Raw genomic sequence first — 23933 nt, 5'->3', positions numbered from 1 at the left:
TTTACATCTGCTGCTTCAACAGTATCCAGCAGGTCCTGAGTCCTGACCACATTCTTCACAACTATCAAAGTCTGCCTCCTGCTTTGTAAATTGTACTGAAAGATCTTCAGGCTTTTCCTCAAACAGCACGGAAGACAAATTGTTAGGAAAGGCACATTTGTAATGCTGACTGTTCACTCCTGTCACTGCTTTGCTGGTTCCTGCAGAAGAAAAACCTGCTGCACTTGTGCTGCAAGAGACCCAGTGCACAATCTTCTCAACATGACATGGCTGTATGCTCTTATTTGGTGCTCAAAATACATGTAGAAATGTACTGATGGTACCCTACAAACATCTTGGACCTTTTTGAGAACGTGTTTTGCTGCCTTTCACTGTTTACTGCTGCTGTCCTACAGTAGTGGACTACCTGAGAGTCCACCTCTGTAGTTCAGGGAGTTCAGGAGTCTGACGGCTGAGGGAAAGAATGTGTTTCTGTGCCTTGCAGACCTGGGGGAGATGGCCTGAAACCTCCGACCTAATAGGGGCTGGCTGAAGGAAAATTTGCCTGAGTGGGAGGGGTCGTTAGCTGTCCTCAGTACTTTGGAGCTCAGCCTTGAGGTCTGGAGGAGGACAAGTGGGTGGAGGGGATTTTCAAATATCCTCTCTGCCGTTTTGATGACGCTCTAGAGTTTGAACAGTATCTGTTGCCAGCAGAGGGCCTGCCATACCAGACCAGGATGGATGAACAGAAGACATATTCAGTAGTGACAGAATAGATGCACCTCAGAAGCTCCTGAGCCATACTGAATTTCTTTATTTGGCGAAGGAAGAAAAACCTTTGCTGGGCTTTCTTTTGTGCAGAGGTTGGAAGATGTTTGTCTTCCAACTCAGATCATAATGGTCACAGGCCTGAAATTGTAGAGATCAGAGACTCCTTGCTTCTTAGGGACAGTGATGATGACAGACTTCTTGAAACATGTGAGGACCCTGCTTTCTCTTAAAGAGACAGTGTAAACTCAAAAAGTTCACCTGGGGGTACTCACCTCGGGTGGGGGAAGCCTCAGGATCCTAATGAGGCTTCCCACGCTGTCCTCTGTTCCAGTCGGGTCCGATGTACTGCGCAGGCGCCGGAGACTTGCGCCTGTGCAGTAGAGCAGACCCGACGGCGATCGGGTATTTCCGCCTACTTCGGACCCGAAAGCCGCCATAGCGCCTGCACAGGAGCCGAGAAGGTAAATATTTACATCGCTGCTGTACGGAGGGCTGCAGCGAGACCCCCGAGGGACGGAGGACAGCGTGGGAAGCCTCATTAGGATCCTGAGGCTCCCCCCTCTCGAGGTGAGTACCCCCCAGGGCAATTTTTGATGTTACAGATTCTCTTTAAGGACTTGGCATAGATGGAGGTAAGGGCGGGGGCAAGCTGGCATCAGCAAATTTCCAGACAGGCCCACGACACGCCATCAGCACTTGAGTAGTGGCTGAAAAGTTTTGATGAATAACTTAGTACATACAAAAAAAAGAAAAAACATTAATTAATGGTAAATTATGCAAATATGTAAATTTTTGCACATATTAAGGGGCTACATTATTTTTTGGATATGTAAAAAGGCAGCCTAATTATTGACACAGGCATCAATGACAACAAAGAATCATACCTGCATGCTTCCTCAGGTCTGCAATACAGTGTCTTGCGCAGCTGAGCTGAACCAGGGCTGGATTTCTGGAAAGGCCACAAAGGCCCGTGTCTTGGGTGGCTACAGCCCAAGGGGGCACCTGAAAATGAAAGAGGGGTTGCTACATATGAAAGAGGATGCTGAAAATGTGGAGCAATGCATGAAAAAGTGAAACTAATGCCCAAGGGAGATGTTAATGAAAGAGAGGGGCATGGATGAAACGCATGGAAGAGGGGGCTGCACATGGAATGGGAGGGGCGCTGCTGCACATGAAAGCAGAGTTACAACATACTTGGCCTAGTGGCAGAAAGAGTATAAATGTGGCCTTGAGCTGCACGCATGGACTGGGAGCGTCCATGCATGCAGCTGCAAAAGACACTGTACTGTACACCTGAGAACCTGCAGGTCCTGCAAAATGCATCATCTTTTCCAGGATCCAATATTATCTTTAAACCTCCCACCTTAGATAAGATTGTTTCATTACCTAAGTTTACTCATTGCATGCTACATTGGGGTGTCTCCTCCTATTTTGTTATTTCAGGTGTTCCTTATCTTATTTATTCTTGCTTTAATTTTGTCTACATGATGAAATTATGAGGTTTTACTTCAAGTAAACATTATCTTTCTATTCTTCACAGCTGGAATGCAAAGCTATTTAGATGTGCAGACATGTGGCGACAGGGAACGAACTACTCGCAAAAAATCTGTTTTTCAAACAAGATACATTAAAAGTTGGGAATACTATATAGCAGCAGTTGAAGTTGATTGGGATTACACCCATGGTACTTCAGACAACTCTGAAAGGTAAAATTCTCTTCATTTCGTTTTTGAAGTATAATCTATAAAAAGGTAATAAAAGGTGTGATTGCACTTGTTGGAAAATCTCCATGCATGCTGATGGTGGAACAGTGGCAGCGTGGAATCATTCACTAACTGATTGATTTCCAATAAGGAACTTGCTTACCATGTCAGGCTGTTATCAACCCATTTAGTCCTGGCTAAAGGAACATCTCAGGTACTTAGCTGAGATAAGACTAATTGGAATGCACTGTGGGTAAGTCAGGCAGGTCAATCTAGAAAAGACAAGACAAATAACATTTATATCGCGCTTTTCTCCTGGCGGACTCAAAGCGCCAGAGCTGCAGCCACTAGGACGCGCTCTATAGGCAGTAGCAGTGTTAGGGAGACTTGCCCAAGGTACCCTACTGAATTGGTGCTGGCTTACTGAACAGGCACATGTAAACCTTCATAGGGTCAGAGAACAAGAAGAGGGGATAGTGGTCTTGAAAAAGCACTCACTGAGGCCAGAACTGATGACCCTGAAACTCCTTTCCTGCACATGTGCCTTTTTGCAAGCAGGATGCATTCTATCTCTCCATGATAAATATTTTGCAGAATATGAGTAAAGGAGTAGCATGTGCTACAAGGGTTGATGTGTTCCATCAGGGGCATTGCTAGGATCCTAAGAGATCCAGGGCACTTTCGGGTGCTCCAGCCGGAAAATTGGTGTGGCCACACACCAGAATGTGGGTGTGGTCATGGGTGGAGCCAATTTTACATGAAGCTAAAGTGGACCCAAATTAAAAATACAAGCTTTCAGAAATACAATCTATTTTCTAAATTATAATAATAAATAGCAGCCTTTTTTCAGCTGCATGATGACAAATATAAAATATTTTATATTTATTGGAGGAAACCCTCCATTCCTTTCATATTGCCGGGACAGAATCCAGCAGATTGGTGGAGTAGGTGGTGTCAGGCAACTGAGGAATTGCTAATGGCTGCCACCTGTATAACCCTCGTTATGAAAAGAGAAGGGTGAAAAGCATGCACTGAAATGCTCCTAGGCTTGAAGGAGTGTTTATTTATCTTTGTATGTGTCAGAGTGGTGCAACTAAATATTTTTAATTAAAAAAATGTTTGGTTTGGGTCAGCTTTAACAGCAGTCTAAAAGTCCTGCCCAGAAAAATGTTGGATGAAGCCCCCTCTCCATTAATCTATATACATAATAGAGTAAGTGCCTCAACCTTCAAGCAAGAAGAAGAAGTAGTGCTCTGCCCCCAGGGCCGGTCCAAGCAAGAAGAAGGGGCTGGTCCAAGCAAGAAGAAGAAGTAGTGTCAAATCAAACCAAGGGCAAAGAGGGATAATTTGCATATTCAGTAGCAGTGCATTGTGGGTAACCACAAATGTTCACTTATAGCTGAATTATTGCAGATTTGCTTCTGTTTTAACCTCCTTGGCGGTAACCCCGTGTGTGACACGGGGTAAGCCGCCGGAGGGTGCCGCTCAGGCCCTGCTGGGCCGATTTTAATAATTTTTTTTTTGCTGGACGCAGCTAGCACTTTGCTAGCTGCGCCAGCACTCTGATCGCCGCCGGCCCCTTTGCGATCGCCGCTATCTGCTGCGGCGCGGGCCCCCCCCCCCCTCCAGACCCCAGCGCTGCCTGGCCAATCAGTGCCAGGCAGCGCCGAGGGGTGGCCCGGGACTCCCAATGACGTCCCGACGTCAGTGACGTCGGTGACGTCATCCCGCCCCGTCGCCATGGCGACGGGGGAAGCCCTCCAGGAAATCCCGTTCTATGAACGGGATTTCCTGATCGGAGATCGCCGAAGGCGATCGAAGCGGGCGGGGGGGTGCCGCTCAGCAGCGGCTATCATGTAGCGAGCCCTCGGCTCGCTACATGATTAAAAAAATTTTTTTTTAAAAAAAACCTGCTGCGCTCCCTCCTGGCGGTATTTTTCATACCGCCAAGGAGGTTAAGAAGGAAAATTACACCAAGCTTTGCTTTTTTTAGTAGGAGGGCTTTTTGGTCTCTTTTATCCTCCTATACATTCTTAGTAGTTTGGGTCACCCTGAGCTGCTTGGTTACTCTGTTGTACTGGTCCAAGCCCTATCTCATACAGCCTTATCAATCCATGCTATGTACTGATGAGGACCAAATGTCTGAAATAGGCTGTCACATGTGGGTTTGATATGACTGTGTAAAACTTAAAGCTATAGGCTTGCTTGATTTACCAAGGGTGAAAAGGAATAATTTGCATATTTAGTGCAGTGCATTGTGGGGAATCACAAATGTTCACTTATAGCTGAATTATTGCAGATTTTCTTCTGTTTTAAGAAGGCAAATTACACCAAGCTTTGATTTTTTTAGTAGAAGGTCTTTTTGGTTCCTTTTAGCCACCTATACATTCTGAGTGGTTTGGGTCACCCTGATCTGCTTGGTTACTCTGTTGTACTGGTCCAAGCCCTATCTCATACAGCCATATCAATCCTTGCCATGTACAGATGAGGACCAAAAGTCTGAAACAGGCTGTCACATGTGGGTTTGATATAGCTGTGTAAAATTTAAAGCTATTGGCTTGCTATACACCAGTGGTTCTGGATGCTTGCTTGGCTTACTAAGGGTGAAAAGGAATTATTTGCATATTTAGTAGCAGTGCATTGTGGGTAACCACAAATGTTCACTTATAGATGAATTATTGCATATTTCCTTCTGTTTTAGGAAGGCAAATTACACCAAGCTTTGCTTTTTTAGTAGGAGGGCTTTTTGGTTCCTTTTATCATCCTATAGATTCCGAGTGGTTTGGGTCACCCTGAGCTGCTTGGTTACTCTGTTGTACTGGTCCAAGCCCTATCTCATACAGCCGTATCAATCCTTGCTATGTACTGATGAGGACCAAAAGTCTGAAACAGACTGTCTACATGTGGGTTTGATATGACTGTGTAAAATTTAAAGTTATATGCTTGCTATACACCAGCGCCTCTGGATGCTTGCTTGGCTTACCAAGGGGGAAAAGGGGTAATTTGCATATTTAGTAGCAGTGCATTGTGGGTAACCACAAATGTTCACTTATAGCTGAATTATTGCAGATTTCCTTCTGTTGTAAAAAGGCAAATTACACCAATACAGTGTGCGGCATTGCAGGAAGTGACGACAGTGGAATGCACAATGGAACACGGAAGAGGTGAGTCATCCCCGCCCGCTGCCTCTTACTAATAGTGGCGGCTGCTACTGTGCTTAAAGGAATACTTAAGTCAAAAAAAAAAAATGACATTTACTCACCTGGGGCATCCCTCAGCACCCCGAAGCTGGATGGTGCCCTCGCAGCCCCGCTCCGATCGTCCTGTCCCCGCCGGCGGCTACTTCCGGTTCGGCGACAGCCGCCGACAGGCTGGGAACGCGGCTGATTTTCCGCGTTCCCAGCCGCTGCTATCACTTTCTATGCTGCTATAGCGTATATATATACGCTATAGCAGCATAGAGAGTGATAGCAGCGGCTGGGAACGCGGAAAATCAGCCGCGTTCCCAGCCTGTCGGCGGCTGTCGCCGAACCGGAAGTAGCCGCCGGCGGGGACAGGACGATCGGAGCGGGGCTGCGAGGGCACCATCCAGCTTCGGGGTGCTGAGGGATGCCCCAGGTGAGTAAATGTCATTTTTTTTTTTTTACTTAAGTATTCCTTTAAGCAGGAGGGGGAGCGCACATGGGGGACCCAGTTGAGGGGGGGTCCAACCCCCCTCCCCGCTGCTGTGCCCAATACCCCCTTCCTGCCTTCTACCCTCTTATGCGGCGTATGCTACGCCGCGGGTCAGCTAGTTAAAAATAAAACAAAAAACAAAAGTTTAGCATATTGCATAAATAGGCAGTGTCACTTCTAGGCAGAGTTACGAGGCTTCTGTGCTGGCTGGTCTGGCTTTCTGCTGGGTGGGCTGGCCTGCTGCCAGGTTATCTGGAAGTCCCCCTATAGCATTCCCTGACCTTCTAGTGGACCCCTTCCCATGCTCCCCTGGGCCTCTGTGAGAAAACGCGGAAGAGCCGCCGCAAATACTCAGAGTTAGGCGGCTGATTCCGCGTCTAGCATGGCATCTGGAGTGTTTAGGCACGATTCCACTAGCGGGACGGAACGCGGAGAAACCGCCGCATGCCCAACGGTCAGGGCGGCGGAGTCCGCGTCCGACGCGGCAGTCGGTACGCATAGGCCTACTACTGACACAGTGGCTGAGCGCGGGGAAACTGCCGCATGCTCGGTTGGCGGTGCGGCTGCCCCCGCGCTCGAACAGGCTGATACATTACAACACATGTCTGGTGTGGCTGGGACTGATAGTCCACACTGGCTCAGGAAGACGCGCGCGCGCGCAGAGAGGCGGGGCCTTTATGACAGTCAGAAGGGAGTCAGCTGACCAAGCCGGTCAGCTGACAATTTCAGCAACTTCCATTGGTCCGGCACTTAGGGGAGGCGCTAGTGAGCGCTGGTGTATATATACTGGATGCTGGTCATTTCTCTGGTGTCTGGCGTTGCGATCACTACGTGGTAGCACTCAGACCTTGTCAGTATCTGTGTAATTAGACAGTTTCCAAGGTGTCGATGGCCAAGGATCTCACACCTTAGTCTAGGAAGTCTGTTATTATCTGTATTATATTCTAGATCAGTTTCCTAGGTGTTGACGGCCAAGGAACTCACACCTTAGCTTAGGCATTGTTGATTATTTGTTATGACCTTCTGCTTTCCTGACCATTCTTCTGATCTCTAAATTTTTGGACCTTTATCATTGTGATACTCTGTTGCCAAATCTCGGCTAGTCTCTGGATTGTGCACCTGCCTCCTGTCTCTGTATCTTATCTGTCCGTGTGTTTACGAGCTGGCTTGTCCGACCTCGAGAACTATCTCTCCTTTTAGGTAGGAGATAGCTCGCAGATCTGTCAGTGACACTTCTCCACTGGTGTCACTCACGCTCTGTCCTTCCCACTGTCAGTCTGACTCCTCCCCGTGGAGAGTCCAGACTACGGAAGGAACCAGTTGCCGAGCAGTATTCCTATCTGCTCTTGCACCTGTCTTCCAGGTGCGATCCTCAAAGTATTACTGTTGTACGTAAACACTCTTATCACTCAGGTGTCCAGAGGTTAGAGATATATCTGATTATCGGTGATACTGCAGACAGGGCCGGATTTCTGGCAAGGCCACATAGGCCATGGCCTAGGGCACCAGAAATGCAGCCTTGTTTAGGGGCGGCTGAGTAAGGGGCAGTAAAGCTGCTCTATGCAGCCATCCCTATCTACATGGTCAGCTTTAACCTTTGAACTCTATCCTATACCTATGTCATCCCTACAAGACCTGTAAGCTCTGTCCTGCAGGTATGCTTCAGCCTAACTCTCATGGTGACACAAGGGGTACATCATTAACTATATGGCAAGCATAACATGAAAGTTCTTAAAGAAAACATAATTTATAATCTATATGCGTACTACTAAAAATGCTATGATCTGTGACCTCAATGATGGAAAGTACCGTAAGTCAAATTCTCATTAGTCTAGTACAGACGGTATAGATAGCCTTGGTCACTAAAAAGTTCAAATCCAGCCCTGACTGCAGATCATCAATAATCTGGTATATATCTGCATTCTCGGTGATACTGCAGATCACCGGTAATCAGATCCTCTTTGTGTTACACCGATCGTTACAGAACGCCAGACCCAAAAAACAAATGGACGCACACACTGACCGTCTGGGCACACTTGCCACTTCGGTGGATAACATCAACCAAGTGCTGGGTAGTCACAAGACGATGATTGACACCTTGTCTGGTTCTTTACAAACCCTCCAGACGGCTGTGAACGAGGTGCGATCTGCTCCTAGCACAAACATACGTATGACTGTACCTGAGAAATTTTCTGGTCACAGATCTGACTTTCGAAATTTCAGAAGTAGAGTGTTATCATACTTTGAGTTGAGACCTAGATCTTCAGGAACTATGGCCCAAAGGGTCACATTTATTAAGACCTTGTTATCAGGCGATTCCCAAACTTGGGCATACAGTCTGCCCGCCGGAGATTTAGCTTTAACCTCGGTAGATGCATTTTTTAAAGCCATGGCGATAATTTACGACGATCCAGACATTGCCTCGACTTCTGAGCGGAAGCTCAAGATGTTACGTCAAGGCAAGAGTCCGGTCGAGGATTATGCTGCGGAATTTAGGAGGTGGTCAGTTTCAGCCAGGTGGGACACCTATGCCCATTTAGATTGTTTTTTATCAGGGTTATCAGATGAGGTCTCAGATCTTATGTTAAGTCAGCCCGAACCTAGAACTATCGATGAGGCCATTTCATCGGCCATTAGGATTGATCGCAGATTACGATATCAAAACAGACCCGGGGTAGAAACAACATTAAAATGGTGTCCTACGCTGCGCCTCCTGTGACTCCATCTCCTCCCGCTTCACCTCCACCCGAGCCAATGCAGATTGGCCGGTCCAGATTGTCTCAAGTGGAGCGGAGACGCAGGATTTATTGTGCAGAGGGGGGTCATAGAGTGTGGAATTGCCCTAAAAAGTCGGGAAACACTACTGCCTAGGAGTAGTTGGGGGTAATACCCTAGGCGTATGACTCTCACTCCTAGAAGATAAACGGTTACTTCTTCCTTGTACGATTACATGGGAGAATAAATCTGAAGTCTCTGAGGCTTTCGTAGATTCCGGCTCAGCAGCTAATTTTATGGTTTACGAATTTGCTAAGAGATTGGGTATTCCGCTTACCCCGGTAAAACCACCCATCCAGGTTACGGCAGTGGATGACTCCCCCCTGCAACGTAACCATCCTCTGTCTCAGACACCAGAGGTGGAAGTCACTATAGGGGTCCTGCATAGGGAAAAATTACAGTTTTTTGTATTACACATGTCTACCTCCACAGTCATCCTTGGCATGCCATGGCTACACCTTCACTCCCCTCAGTTTAATTGGGCCACAGGTCAGCTAACAAACTCGTCAGCCCATTGTTTCCAGCATTGTTTAGTGAAGGTGACCTTGGGTCAGACCGGGATTCGGGTGGAAGGAGTACCAGAACAATATTCCGAGTTTTCTGATGTGTTTTGTCCCAAAGCTGCTGATCAGTTACCTCCACATCACCCTTTCGATTGCCCCATTGATCTCTGTTCAGGTTGTATGCCCCCTAGAGGTCATCTCTACAATTTGTCTGGGCCAGAAAAGGTGGCCATGCAAGAGTACATCCGTGAAAACTTAGCCAAAGGATTCATTCGCCCTTCCCGGTCACCTGCCGGAGCAGGTTTCTTTTTTGTTAAGAAAAAAGACGGAGGCCTTCGGCCATGCATTGATTACCGGGGTCTGAATAAGATTACAGTAAAAAATCGCTATCCATTACCCTTGATAGACGATTTATTCACGCAGGTCACAAACGCTAAGATCTTCTCGAAATTGGATTTACGGGGTGCATACAACCTGGTGCGAATCAGAAAGGGCGATGAATGGAAGACGGCCTTTAACACACCCGACGGGCATTACGAGTATCTGGTGATGCCCTTCGGGTTGTGTAATGCCCCGGCCGTCTTCCAAGAACTAATCAATGAGGTATTAAGGGAGGTGTTGGGTAAATTTGTTCTAGTATATCTAGATGATATACTTATTTTCTCAGACAACCTTTCCGAGCACAGAACTCACATCAAGTTTGTGCTGAACAAACTAAGACTGAACATGCTTTACGCCAAACTGGAGAAATGCATTTTTGAGAAAACTTCTGTCACCTTTTTGGGGTACATAATTTCCACCTCGGGTCTTTCTATGGACCCTGCTAAGGTCTCTGCTGTGTTGGAGTGGCCCCAGCCAGTGGGCCTGAAGTCCCTTCAGAGATTTTTGGGATTTGCTAATTACTATAGAAGGTTCATAAAGGAGTACTCCACAGTCATAGCATACCTTACCAGTCTCACTACAAAAGGGGCAGATACTAACCACTGGTCCCCTGAGGCTCGAGTTGCTTTCTCCACTTTGAAAGAGTTGTTTTGCTCTGCACCCATTCTGAGACACGTAGACACCTCTTTTCCCTTCATTGTTGAGGTAGACGCCTCAGAGGTTGGAGTAGGGGCTGTGCTGTCTCAGTGCTCTGGGTTACAGGGCAGATTGCACCCGTGCGCCTATTTCTCTCGTAGGTTTTCACCAGCAGAGAAAAACTACGATATAGGTAAGAGGGAACTTCTAGCCATTAAATTGGCCTTTGAAGAGTGGCGTCATTGGCTAGAAGGGGCAGAACATACTATTACGGTTTACACAGATCACAAAAATTTGGAATACATTGAGGGGGCTAAGAGATTGAGCCCCCGTCAGGCTCGATGGTCATTGTTTTTCTCGAGATTTAGGTTTATAATTACGTACACTCCTGGTAGTAAAAACGTTAAGGCAGACGCCCTGTCCAGATGTTTTGAGCCAGAGACAGCACAGCCCTCAGATCCTGAGACTATTATTCCACAGAAAGTTGTGTTGGCAGCCACAGAAACTTGGAAAGATTGGAGGGAAACTTTAAGCCCTTTCCAACAGGATGTTCCTGAGGGAAAGCCTCAGGGGGTTATGTTTGTGCCACTGCCTTTTCGCCTTCAAATATTGCAGATGTTCCACTCGCACAAGAATGCTGAACATCCTGGGGCCTCCAGAACACAGGACCTAGTCGCTAGATGTGCTTGGTGGCCGTCATTGGCAACAGACTGCAAGGAGTATGTAAGAGAGTGTGCAGTATGTGCAAAAAGTAAACCCTCCCGCCTGGCACCTGTGGGAACGTTGCAGCCTTTGCCCACCCCGAGTGAACCGTGGACCCACTTGTCCATGGATTTTGTGGGGGATCTTCCGAAGTCTGAGGGCATGTCGGTCATTTGGGTGGTAGTTGACCATTTCAGTAAAATGGCCCATTTTGTGCCCTTGAAAGGACTCCGCTCGGCCCAGGAACTGGCCGATCTTTTCATCATCCACGTTTTCCGACTACATGGTATTCCGGAAAACATAGTGTCAGATCGGGGAGTCCAATTTATTTCCAGATTTTGGAGGGCATTTTGTCGTCAAATGGGCATGGAACTGTCATTTTCATCGGGCTACCACCCACAGACCAATGGTCAGAATGAGCGAGTGAATCAGTCATTGAAACAATTTTTAAGATGCTATGTTGCGGATGCGCAAAATGATTGGGTCAAGTTCTTGCCATTCGCAGAATTTGCGCACAATAATTTGAAAAGCTCTTCCTCTGGGTTTTCGCCATTTCCGGTGGTTACTGGGAAGTTGCCCAAGTTCTCCCCATTGCCAGTAGCTTCCACTCCGTTTCCAGCTCTGGGGGCATGGCAAAAATCATTTAAGGATAATTGGGGGATTGTAAAGAATAATTTGGAAAAAGCTTTTCAAAGTCAGAAAGGTCAAGCTGACAAGAGACGTTCTTTAGAGTGGAAGTTCCAACCAGGAGATTTGGTCTGGGTGTCCACCCGTCATTTGGCCCTGAAACAACCCTCGCCCAAGTTGTGGGTCCTTTTCCAGTCACCAGGAAGATCAACAATGTTTCTTATGCCATTGATCTTCCTGCCAGCATGCGTGGGGTTAGATCTTTTCATGTGTCCCTGCTTAAGCCAGCAGTCAATGTGGGTGCCACTCCTCCTCCTCCTGTGATGGTAGATGACCAACCTGAGTACGAAGTAGAAAAGATTTTAGACTCACGGTTGGTACAGAACTCAGTACAGTATCTAGTTCACTGGAAAGGGTATGGTATAGAGGAAAGAACATGGGTACCTGAATGTCGCATGCACGCAGACAAATTGAAAAAGGAATTCCACTCTTTGTATCCTGAGAAACCCGGTAGGAGTTGTCCGGAGTCCACTCCTCAGGGGGGTGGGGGGGGGGGGGGGTACTGTGAGAAAACGCGGAAGAGTCGCCGCAAATACTCAGAGTGAGGCAGCTGATTCCGCGTCTAGCATGGCATCTGGAGTGTTTAGGCACGCATCCACTAGCGGGACGGAACGCGGAGAAACCGCCGCATGTCCAGCGGTCAGGGTGGCGGAGTCCGTGTCCGACGCGGCAGTCGGTACGCATAGGCCTACTACTGACACAGTGGCTGAGCGCGGGGAAACCGCCGCATGCTCGGTTGGCGGTGCGCTGGTGTATATATACTGAATGCTGGTCATCTCTCTGGTGTCTGGCGTTGCGATCACTACGTGGTAACACTCAGACCTTGTCGGTATGTGTGTAATTAGACAGTTTCCAAGGTGTCGATGGCCAAGGATCTCACACCTTAGTCTAGGAAGTCTGTTATTATCTGTATTATATTCTAGATCAGTTTCCTAGGTGTTGACGGCCAAGGAACTCACACTTTAGCTTAGGCATTGTTGATTATTTGTTATGACCTTCTTCTTTCCTGACCATTCTTCTGATCTCTGATTTTGTACCTTTATCATTCTGATACTCTGTTGCCAAATCTCGGCTAGTCTCTGGATTGTGCACCTGCCTCCTGTCTCTGTACCTTATCTGTCCGTGTGTTTACGACCTGGCTTGTCCGACCTCGAGAACTATCTCTCCTGTTAGGAGATAGCTCGCAGATCTGTCAGTGACACTTCTCCACTGGTGTCACTCATGCTCTGTCCTCCCCACTGTCAGTCTGACTCCTCCCGTGGAGAGTCCAGACTACGGAAGGAACCAGTTGCCGAGCAGTATTCCTATCTACTCTTGCACCTGTCTTCCAGGTGCGATCCTCAAAGTATTACTGTTGTACCAAAACACTCTTATCACTCAGGTGTCCAGAGGTTAGAGATATATCTGATTATCGGTGATACTGCAGATCATCAATAATCTGGTATATATCTGCATTCTCGGTTATACTGCAGATCACCGGTAATCAGATCCTCTCTGTGTTACACCGATCGTTACAGCCTCCTGTTGAGGTACTACAACTCCCAGCATGCCATCATAGAAGAACCACAGCTCCCTGCATGCCCCCGTAAAGGCATCACAGTGCCCAGCGTGGCACCACAGCACCCAGTATGCCCACATAGAGGCACCACAGCACCCAGCATACCCTGAATTGATGCACCACGGCTCCCAGCATGCCTGCCATTGAGGCACCACAGCTGACTCTGCCTGGGAGACATCCAGGGCACCTCAGGATAGATCCGGGGCATGTGCCACTGATCTTTGGGGCTAGCAACGCCCCTGTGTTCCATCGCCAGGTCATGGCATTCTGGTACAGAACCTTGACTCTGCAGATGTAACAGATGGAGGACAGACAAGCCATATCTTTTGTAACACCCAGAGCCTCCTTACAAAAACATCAGAAAAGTAAATAAAGTATGTATTATTCCATATCCATCCCAGGAAATCTAGATCATCTTCATACTAAAAGCAAGAATAGTGCACATTTTGGTAATGTGAAAAAAGAGAAAAAAAAGTAACGGCATAATGCGCATGAGAACACTCAAAAAAAGCTGTTGAATTAGTCAGAATTGCACTGCATTTGCTTTTTTACATGAGGTTTATCTTGATTTTTTGCAAAGAAAAGAATACAGAACCACATGGCTCCTGAAGGCCACCGTTAATTTAATTCAAGTACTTTATTGTCATTACGAAATTACTTTTCATGACAGCCCCACGGTGCATATAGGGAACATAGTGATAGTAACAAAGGTAGAAATAGAAGAATTATATAAGTATGCCAGGTATTTCAAATATTTAAACAATTTGTACACAGTGTTAATTATTTCAGGGAGGATTCAGAGCTTATCGAGTTTATGGCAGAAGGTAAAAAGCTAGTTTTCAGTCTGTTTGTTTGTATGCGCATTGATCTAAAACATTTACCTGATAGAAGGAGCTCTACAAGGCGTTTCCAGGGTGAGTGTTGTCCTTGATAATGTTTTTGGCCCTTCTCATACAGTGAGTCTTATACAACATTTCCAGTGATGGTAGTTCAGGGCGGTTAATTAATTCTGCTGTTTTAACAACTTGCTGCAGGCTTCTCTGTCAGCCTTGGTGCTGTTGTACTAGGCCGTCATGCAACTGATCAAAACACTTTCTATAGTGTATCTGTAGAAATTAACCAGCAGCTTCTGTGGAAGGTTAGCACTCCTTAGTTTCCTCAAAAAGTAGAGGCATTGTTGTGCTTTGCCAGTTACAGCTAAAGCATTGTCAGCCCAGGACAGGTTCTCTGCGATGGTGACTTCCAAAAATTTGAAGCTGGAAACTCTCTCCACTGCCTCTGTATTGATCATTATCAGTATGTGAGTGGTCGTTTGATGGTCCTAAAGTCCAGAATAACTTCTTTCGTCTTTTTTGTATTTAAAAACAGGTTGTTAATATCACGCCGTGCAGTCAGGCTCCTAGCTTCTTCTCTGTATGTAGTTTCCTCATTGTCTGTTGTCTGATGACAGTTGTATCGTCTGCAAACTTAACAATTATGTTTGAGTTATGGATAGACTGGCAGTCATGATTGAATTGTGCGTAGAAGAGAGGACTTAGTACACAGCCCTGTGGCACGCCAGTGCTCAGGGTAAGGGTGGAGGATGTGTCTTTTCCTAACCTGACAGCTTGAGGGCGATTTGTAAGAAAGTCCAATAACCAGGTACATATGAAGGGAGCAAGACCTAGTGCATGGAGTTTGTTAGTCAGCTGGCTAGGTACGATGGTGTTAAATGCCGTGCTTTAGTCAACGAAGAGCATCCTAACATAACTGTTGGGCTTTTCTGGGTGCGAGAGGGCAGCTTGGATAGCTACACAGATGGGGTCCTCAGTCAATATGTAGGTAAACTGGTGTTAATCTAGATTTGCTGGGATGGAGGCTTTGGTGTGTGTGGCTACCAGTTGTTCAAAGCACTTGGCGATGAAAAGGGTTAGAGCAACTGGTCGGTAGTCACTAAGACAGGTTATCCTGGGATTTTTTGGAATTGGCACAATGGTTGTGGATTTAAGGCATGAGAGGACTACACCCAATGAGAGAGAGAGGTTGAATATTTGTGTAAAATCCTCCGCTAGCTGGCCAGCACAGGCCTGGAGCACACATCCTTGCACACCATCAGGACCTGCAGCTTTCCTGATGTTGATATTTGTGAGCGGAACGCACTTCATGTATATGAAGGACTAATGGCTGTGAGTCTGTAGTGGGTCCAAAGTTGACTGGAGGCTGATTGATGTCTTTTTAAAATCTTGCGAAGAAGTTGTTAAGTTCCTCTGCTAAGCTGGGGTTGTTATTGGCCAATATGTATTGTGTGCCATTCTTCTTTTTGTGCTCTGTAAATAGTTGAATGCTTTGCCACATCCTTTTTGAGTCATTAGCAACATTCTCCTCAATCCTTTGTTTGTACTTAAGTTTTGCATATCGGATGCCTTTTTTCAGGCTAACTCTGGCTGAAGAATACATTTCCTTGTCTCCTAGTTTAAATGCGGTGTTCCTGTTCCTTATAAATTCCTTAAGTTCATTTGTCATCCATGGTTTGTTATTTTGGTAAACAGTAATTATTTTGTTGACAGTGAAGGTATCCACACAGAAATTAACATATGACAATACAGAGGAAGTACATGTCTCCAGGTCTGTTTGATAAAAGAATATATCAAGATAAAGAAAGACGATTGAAAATAGGTGGTTACAGATAAAGACAGTATATGAAAAGATAAAAGACAAATTATATTTTTCAGCATTCTCTGCACATAGATTTTCCACTGCTATGATCAGTAATCTATGCACTAGTCAGCTGAGAAAGGGCATCACAGAACACTATTAACAAAACCATTCAATTTTGCCTATGCGCAGGTATCTGCTTCTATGCGTTTTTCCGTGGAAACACAATTTGCATACTAGATGAGCAATGTAGCTGTAGTTTAGCAAATTTCTAAGCAATGGCAATGATATCCACTGTCCTGCTATATAACAGGGTGACTTTGCGAAATACACAGTACAACACAAAAGCATCTTTGGAGGCAGGCTTCAGTACTTATCTCATTGCATTGCAGAATTGGCTATAAGGTTTTTAAATAATTTATTAAAAAGTGTAACGATTGTGGAATTCTCTCCGTGATCAGCGCACAAGACGTGCGCGCTGACACTGCGGAAATCCTCCACAAACGTATAATTTGCGGGAACCCAGCAAAAGGTGCAATGCACCTGTAGAGGGAAAATTCCTGTCGACAGGGGGAGCTGTGGAGTGCAGAGGAACAGCTCCTCTGCCCTACCACACACGCCAGACAGGAATTGCACAAAGGGACGGAACGCAATCGCAAGAGAGGCGATTGAGAATGAGCACAGAGACAGATTGTATGTGTGTGCACCAAACTAGTTGCCAACCCGCGAAGGTGCACACACCACAGCAGATATGAAGTAGGAACGCGATTGCGAGAGGTGCGATCGCCAGACGTGACACAAGGTTACAGAAAGGCAGAGCACGAGAGTAGCAAAGGCACAGCAAATCATACAATGAGGAGATACGGAAAATAACAAACGCTAGCTAAACGCGAACACCGCACTCATTCGCAACAGTGCACGCGTTTATGCGCGGTCTCCACATGATAAGCACAATAGAGACAAACACGCCTAACTAACCACCGACAGACAAACATGAAACAGAGGACGTGAGCGCTTGCTTAACGGTTACCTCACCGAGCCTCCAGCAAGCATTTGTAGCAGACAAGACAGACACACGAAAACATAAACAAGCGAACGATAGGATCCACAGCACTAGCGAAAGTGGCTAGCGCGATCCAAGAAGACAGAACAGAAGGATCCACAGCACTAGCGCAGGATGTTAGTGCGATCCAGGTACAGAGTAGCAGAACAGAAGGATCCACAGCACTAGCGCAGGATGTTAGTGCGATCCAGGTACAGAGTAGCAGAACAGAAGGGGCTTCCAGTAACAACCGCTGTTCCGGTTAGCACCCAGACTTCCTGTCGACCACCGCTGGGACAGGACAATCGCAACAGACAAACAAAACAGATATGCAATCCTAACTGCACTAAGGAAACCTGCCCAGTGCAGTTTCCAGGGATCACTCTAAGCTGATATTCAAACAATGAGCAAGGCTGACACTCTCCAGAGTGTTTCACAGGAGGAATCCTTATGACCAGCCAAGGTCTGTGATATCACATGGTATATATAGAGCAGGCCTACAAGGGATGTGGCTAGGCAATTTGCATGACAAACGTATGCAAATTCCTCAGCAACAGCAAGCTGAAAAACTGACAAAAGGTCTCTCTTCCAAAGACCTGCAGAATGCAGACCTGAACAATGGTCAAAAAGCTGCCTGCCTGCACAGGCAGCTGAGCTGATCATTACAGTACCCCCCCCCCCCCTCCAGGGTCGAATTCCAGACGACCCTCAAAACTGCTATTAGCAAAAGACTCCAACCGAAGACTCATGAAGGTCGGGACAGCCCGACAAGGTCCAATTCCAGAGTCAGTCCACCCGAAACCGACCTTATCGGAAGCAGAAGCCACCGAAACATGCCCATCAGTACTACAAGTCTCAGTGTAACACCCATTAGGACTGTGAATGCCAGAGAAGAAGCCATGGACACCCTCCAGACCATACCCACCATCTTCCAAGGAGCGTCCGAAGACACCATACCTGCAACAATACCTGTTCGAAGTGTCTCTTTCAAAACAAAAGCCACTGTTGATCTTATCCAGGGTACCAAGCAAAATTTCTCCCGGAATCTCCCAAAACCCTTTGGAGCCCTGCAGAGATCCCAAGAGGCCAGAACGCTCACCAGACTCACATGGAGAACCGCCAAGAACCCCTATGGAACCAATGATTATTCTGGATTCAAAATTACCCAGGCACCCATCAAGATCAGGACTTTCCGGGACCACTTCTGGGCATGCGACCAGGCAGGCCATATCAGAGCATGTCTCCACTGAGGAAGCATCTGAGTATGCTGGTAACCGAGGCACACTTGGGCTTTCTGGGTCACAGAGCACACTGGGGTACACCAGCACAGGAGAAACCTCAGGACATGTTGGGGAACTGCCAACCTCAGAGTCCGATATGAGGAAACAAAAACCAGGACCGGGCATAAATTCATCACGAGTAGGGGCCACGGGCACTGGTCTTTCAAAAGAAGACTCGGACTCAAATTCAGAAATTTCTGTGACTGCAAAATCATCATTGACTACACAGGCGTGAAGCTCCATCAGAGCTGCAAAGGTAGTCAGCACAACAGCAATGCCTACTGAAGTGGGCAACACCTCAGAAGGACTTGGGGGGCAGGAGACATCTCCTACAAGTTCTGCACCCTTTGGGAGGAACTCAGAGGTCTCCAGGACATCAGACAAGACCTCAGAAACATCATCTTTAAAGTTTTCTGAGAAGGATTCTGGATTATCCATGTTACAGGGCAAAACTGGAACTTTATTTTGTGAACAGGGCAGATGTCCCAGGGAAGGTTCCACCATAAACTGAGACTGAATTTCATCATCATGAGCGGAACGTACAGGAATATTTACTGGAACACACACTGACTCCCTAACTTTAATCTCGCTGCACCCAGAATTCTGCGTAGCAGTCAAACTAGCTTGCAACTCCAAAACTGCAGAAAAACAGGTGAGTATAGTGGCAATACCTAGACGAGCCTCTAGGGACACTGCAGGAGACTCTAAACAAGGCCATCTTAACTCATCCAGAGTACAGGGTGCAGAATCAGCATTTTCCTCAGAACAAAAAAGGGACTCACAAATGCCAGTGTGATTGGACATCATATTGTTATTCATGGTACAGGGCAGGCTCAGAGAAACTTTCTCTGGACCCAGCAAAGATGTTTCAGAGTCAGATTCGCAAAACCGAAGCGCTGTCTCACTCTTAGATTCGGCTAACAATGTCAAATCCGAGGAGCCAGAACGCAAAACCTGCAGTTCAAAAATCGCTTTAGGTTGTGAAACTGACGCTTCCATAGCGCAAACCTCCGCGATCTGCAGGGCAGACTGTAAGGTGTTCAGGACAGAATTACTGGAGCAACTGTCACCAGGCAACGGGCCCTTACAGGTGTGAACAGGGTGAGACAAAGACGCATCTGCAGTAGAAATAGCGACAACATCAGGAAAAACTTTATTAGACATATTAATTTTACTTTTGATGCTGCAAAATTTAGGAATTTTCCCCATGGCAGAATCACAGATGGAAGATCTTAAAGGTCTGTCTCTAAATGATAAAGGGTCCCACACATCCTTGAGAAAACTGGCACCTTCATGCTGATCACAATCTGCAGGAAAATCAGAGAAACAGGCATCAGATCGCACAGATTTAAACTGCACACAGTCAGGAGCGAATCCTCCAGGATTCGTACAGGAATCAACCACAGTGGCACACCCACTCATTTCAGATCGCACAATGTCACGACTCACATGCTTTACCCCAGAAAGGCAGGAACAATCATCCGACAACGATGTCTCTTTATTGGAATCAATTGATTGGTGTGTGTGCAACTCATCCAAAATCGTCTGCCACACACACATCACTGGATCCACAAAACACCTGTCACACTCATCGGAATGAATCAAAAGGTACACAGAATCGAGACATTCATTCAAGAAAAAGGCTTTCCAATCAAAATCAAATTCCTCCATCAAGGCCCCAATGTCCCATGAGGCAAATGGAGGTTCAAACAGGCCAGTATCTAAGTAGCTTTCATATGGGTTGGGGTCAGGTACATGCATAGACTTTCTTACTCCTTTAATATAAAAAAATGATTCTGCCTATTAAAGGATCCACAAAAGCTTTGGATTGGGGCAAAAAAGCCGGAGACGGAACAACATCATTGTAAACATCAATAGGGAGTGTTTTATTCCGATGCTTGCGTTTTTTAGTTTTTCTCTTTTTAGCCACTTTGCATGTCTGTTTAAATGCAAGAAACGTTTCCAGGCAGTTCTCTTGTATCTGCTTAGAGGCTGAAGTGGCATGAGAAACATTAAACTGATTATCATACTGAATGGTTTTGCACATTTCAGACTTGACAGAAATAACCTCCCTATTTGTGGTTGCTATGGGCAACGAATCTTTTGGCTGACAAGCCGAATCAGCAGATTGGCCTGCAAGCACCAATTCATTAACATATGGTAATGACACAGAAATGTTGCGTGAGCTGATCTGATCAGCATCATGCTCTGCAGGAAAAAACTCATAGAAATTACCTGGCAGGGGAATTCTAAGCTTACGAGAAAATACATGATTCAGAAATCTGCGAGGGTTATGTCTCAGATTCACGTGTTTGACACACTCATCCGCCCACACAAACAGATCACCTTGGAAAAGATTGTAAGCAATCTGAGCACTCCAAGTGGAAATATTGGTGGCCTGAAATTCAGGATTTGCCAAGAATCTGGAACATTCGGATATAAACTCATCTCTAGTTTCAGAGTCCAGTATCTTAAACCTCTTAAAGATACAGGACCCATATTCAACAAAATCGTACAAATCAGAAAATCCCTCTACACTGGGAATTTTGGTTGGGCTGGTCATACTATAACGATTGTGGAATTCTCTCCGTGATCAGCGCACAAGACGTGGGCGCTGACACTGCGGAAATCCTCCGTATAAAACGTATAATTTGCGGGAACCCAGCAAAAGGTGCAATGCACCTGTAGAGGGAAAATTCCTGTCGACAGGGGGAGCTGTGGAGTGCAGAGGAACAGCTCATCTGCCCTACCACACACGCCAGACAGGAATTGCACAAAGGGACGGAACGCAATCGCAAGAGAGGCAATTGAGAATGAGCACAGAGACAGATTGTATGTGTGTGCACCAAACTAGTCGCCAACCCGCGACGGTGCACACACCACAGCAGATATGAAGTAGGAACGCGATCGCGAGAGGTGCGATCGCCAGATGTGACACAAGGTTACAGCAAGGCAGAGCACGAGAGTAGCAAAGGCACAGCAAACCATACAATGAGGAGATACGGAAAATAACAAACGCTAGCTAAACGCGGACACCGCACTCATTCGCAACAGTGCACGCGTTTATGTGCGGTCTCCACATGATAAGCACAATAGAGACAAACACGCCTAACTAACTACCGACAGACAAACATGAAACAGAGCACGTGAGCGCTTGCTTAACGGTTACCTCACCGAGCCTCCAGCAAGCGTTCGTAGCAGACAAGACAGACACACGAAAACATGAACAAGCGAACGATAGGATCCACAGCACTAGCGTAAGTGGCTAGCACGATCCAGGAAGACAGAACAGAAGGATCCACAGCACTAGCGCAAGTGGCTAGCGCGATCCAAGAAGACAGAACAGAAGGATCCACAGCACTAGCGCAGGATGCTAGTGTGATCCAGGTACAGAGTAGCAGAACAGAAGGATCCACAGCACTAGCGCAGGATGCTAGTGCGATCCAGGTACAGAGTAGCAGAACAGAAGGGGCTTCCAGTAACAACCGCTGTTCCGGTTAGCACCCAGACACACAGAACGACTTCCTGTCGACCACCGCTGGGACAGGACAATCGCAACAGACAAACAAAACAGATAAGCAATCCTAACTGCACTAAGGAAACCTGCCCAGTGCAGTTTCCTGGGATCACTTTAAGCTGATATTCAAACAATGAGCAAGGCTGACACTCTCCAGAGTGTTTCACAGGAGGAATCCTTATGACCAGCCAAGGTCTGTGATATCACATGGTATATATAGAGCAGGCCTACAAGGGATGTGGCTAGGCAATTTTCATGACAAACGTATGCAAATTCCTCAGCAACAGCAAGCTGAAAAACTGACAAAAGGTCTCTCTTCCAGAGACCTGCAGAATGCAGACCTGAACAATGGTCAAAAAGCTGCCTGCCTGCACAGGCAGCTGAGCAGATCATTACAAAAAGTAAGAAGTAATACATATACACACTCTGCACAAGCTGATAAATAAAAAAAAACAAAACCTGATAAAAAAATATATGTATATTTATGCCAAAATAAGTTGCACAGTGGCAGGCTGATCTTGTGTCCATGATTTTTCTAATAGCCTCAGAGAGAAGAGAAAGAAAACCTGGGTAAGCAGGGACACTCCAAGGGCAATATTCATTTCTGTCTCTTGTCATGAGAAGATCTTTGCACATCTAGATGAGAGCTGTTTCACAGGTGTGATGTTTCTTGAAACCACATTGGGGAGGGACGAAGGTGTTGCTTCAATTTAGAGATAGACAACCTTTTCAATAATGTTCCGCAGGGAAGGGAACTTTGAGACAGGTCTGTAGCGGCTCATAACATCTACCTGGGAATGCATTCTGAGTGGAGGCCTGATACGTAATTGCTTTCTTCAGAAAAACTGGAAACTTTCATGCTTTCAAGGAACAGCCAACTATTTTGTTGAATGTTGATATAAACAGGTTAGGTCACTTCAACATAATCCGTGCTGATATATACAAAAAACGGTTCACAAGGGGTTTTCAAGGAACAGCATCAATCTTTAATTCTTCATAAATATTATATCGTTTGATTGTAGTCGCATAGACAGGATATCCAATCCTAATACCAACAATGCCTGACACATATTTCATGGCGCAAGGCCGCTTCCTCAGAGGCAAACAAGTGCGTTCAGTCACAGTGAGTCGGACAATACGTAAGGAACAAGCAAATAGATCTCAATCTGGGATGCTGTAGCCAAATCCTAAATCCACACTGGGTACTGCTGTGTATGGAAATCACAGCATACTGACAATCATCTGTGTTGGGCCAGTGTCCAGGTCACAGGAGGCCTGGAGGAGGTCTATATTTGAGATATCTATTTCACCAATTTCCTTGAAACTGGTCAACAGTGTTGGGTAATTCTTGCATTTATTATATTGCTCTGTGCTTCATAGTTTTTCACGTGAAAAATTATTTAGGGAATGTTTGTCCTATGAGGACTGAATTGGTGCCATAGCAGTTCAAACCTGCATCGATCTTTCTTTAACTTATTTACAGAGGTAATAATAATGATAATGTTGGTCAAGTCAAAGTCTAAGCCATTGTGTGTCAGTAGAGGTTTTTCTGTTGTTGGGGTAAACGACTATTCAAAGAAAAACATTTTATGAGCTATTTTACTTGATGGTTTACAGATACAGATATAAGGGATAGGGATGATGTGATGGTAGACCTGAGTGTAGTGCAGCACCTCCTCCCTTGTGGTTTGGCCTCTTGCAGTGTAACCCTGGGCAATTGACTGACAGGACAACTTCCAGGGTGTGGCCTGTTTTTTCGTCCAACTAGGTCTTAGTTTATTGATCTTACATTACAGGGTACTACTTTAATGGAACTTTCTTACATAGTTATCTAGGTAAAAAAAAAATGTCCATCAGGTTCAACCATACAAATAATTTCCCTGCCTGGATCAAAGCATTATCTTGTAGTGAATAACAGTTTCTTCTTACAGCAATGGGTCCCCTGTTTAAATCTGGGCCAGGTCACCAACTGTATGGAGTTTTTTTTTCTCAATGTTTTTCTGTGGGGATTCCTCTGGGCTTTGCAGATTACTTTCAAATCCACAAAAACATACAGATAAGTTGTTATGATGATTTAATTCTTATAGCAA

The 23933-nt window shown here is 46.0% G+C and overlaps 1 protein-coding gene across 1 annotated transcript in view; it reads left to right on the top strand.

Annotated features, from left to right (window-relative positions):
* Positions 1-23933, top strand: part of F5 (coagulation factor V) — a 485541-nt gene that overhangs the window by 110669 nt on the left and 350939 nt on the right. Inside the window, exon 7 of the mRNA XM_068269820.1 lies at positions 2291-2456. Coding sequence (XP_068125921.1) covers positions 2291-2456 — 166 coding nt within the window. The remainder of the gene's footprint in view (positions 1-2290; positions 2457-23933) is intronic.

Source organism: Hyperolius riggenbachi, chromosome 2 (genome assembly GCF_040937935.1).
Source record: "Hyperolius riggenbachi isolate aHypRig1 chromosome 2, aHypRig1.pri, whole genome shotgun sequence".
Classification (NCBI taxonomy): domain Eukaryota; kingdom Metazoa; phylum Chordata; class Amphibia; order Anura; family Hyperoliidae; genus Hyperolius; species Hyperolius riggenbachi.
Note: the sequence above shows the minus strand (reverse complement) of the source record. Positions and strands in the feature narration are given on the sequence as shown.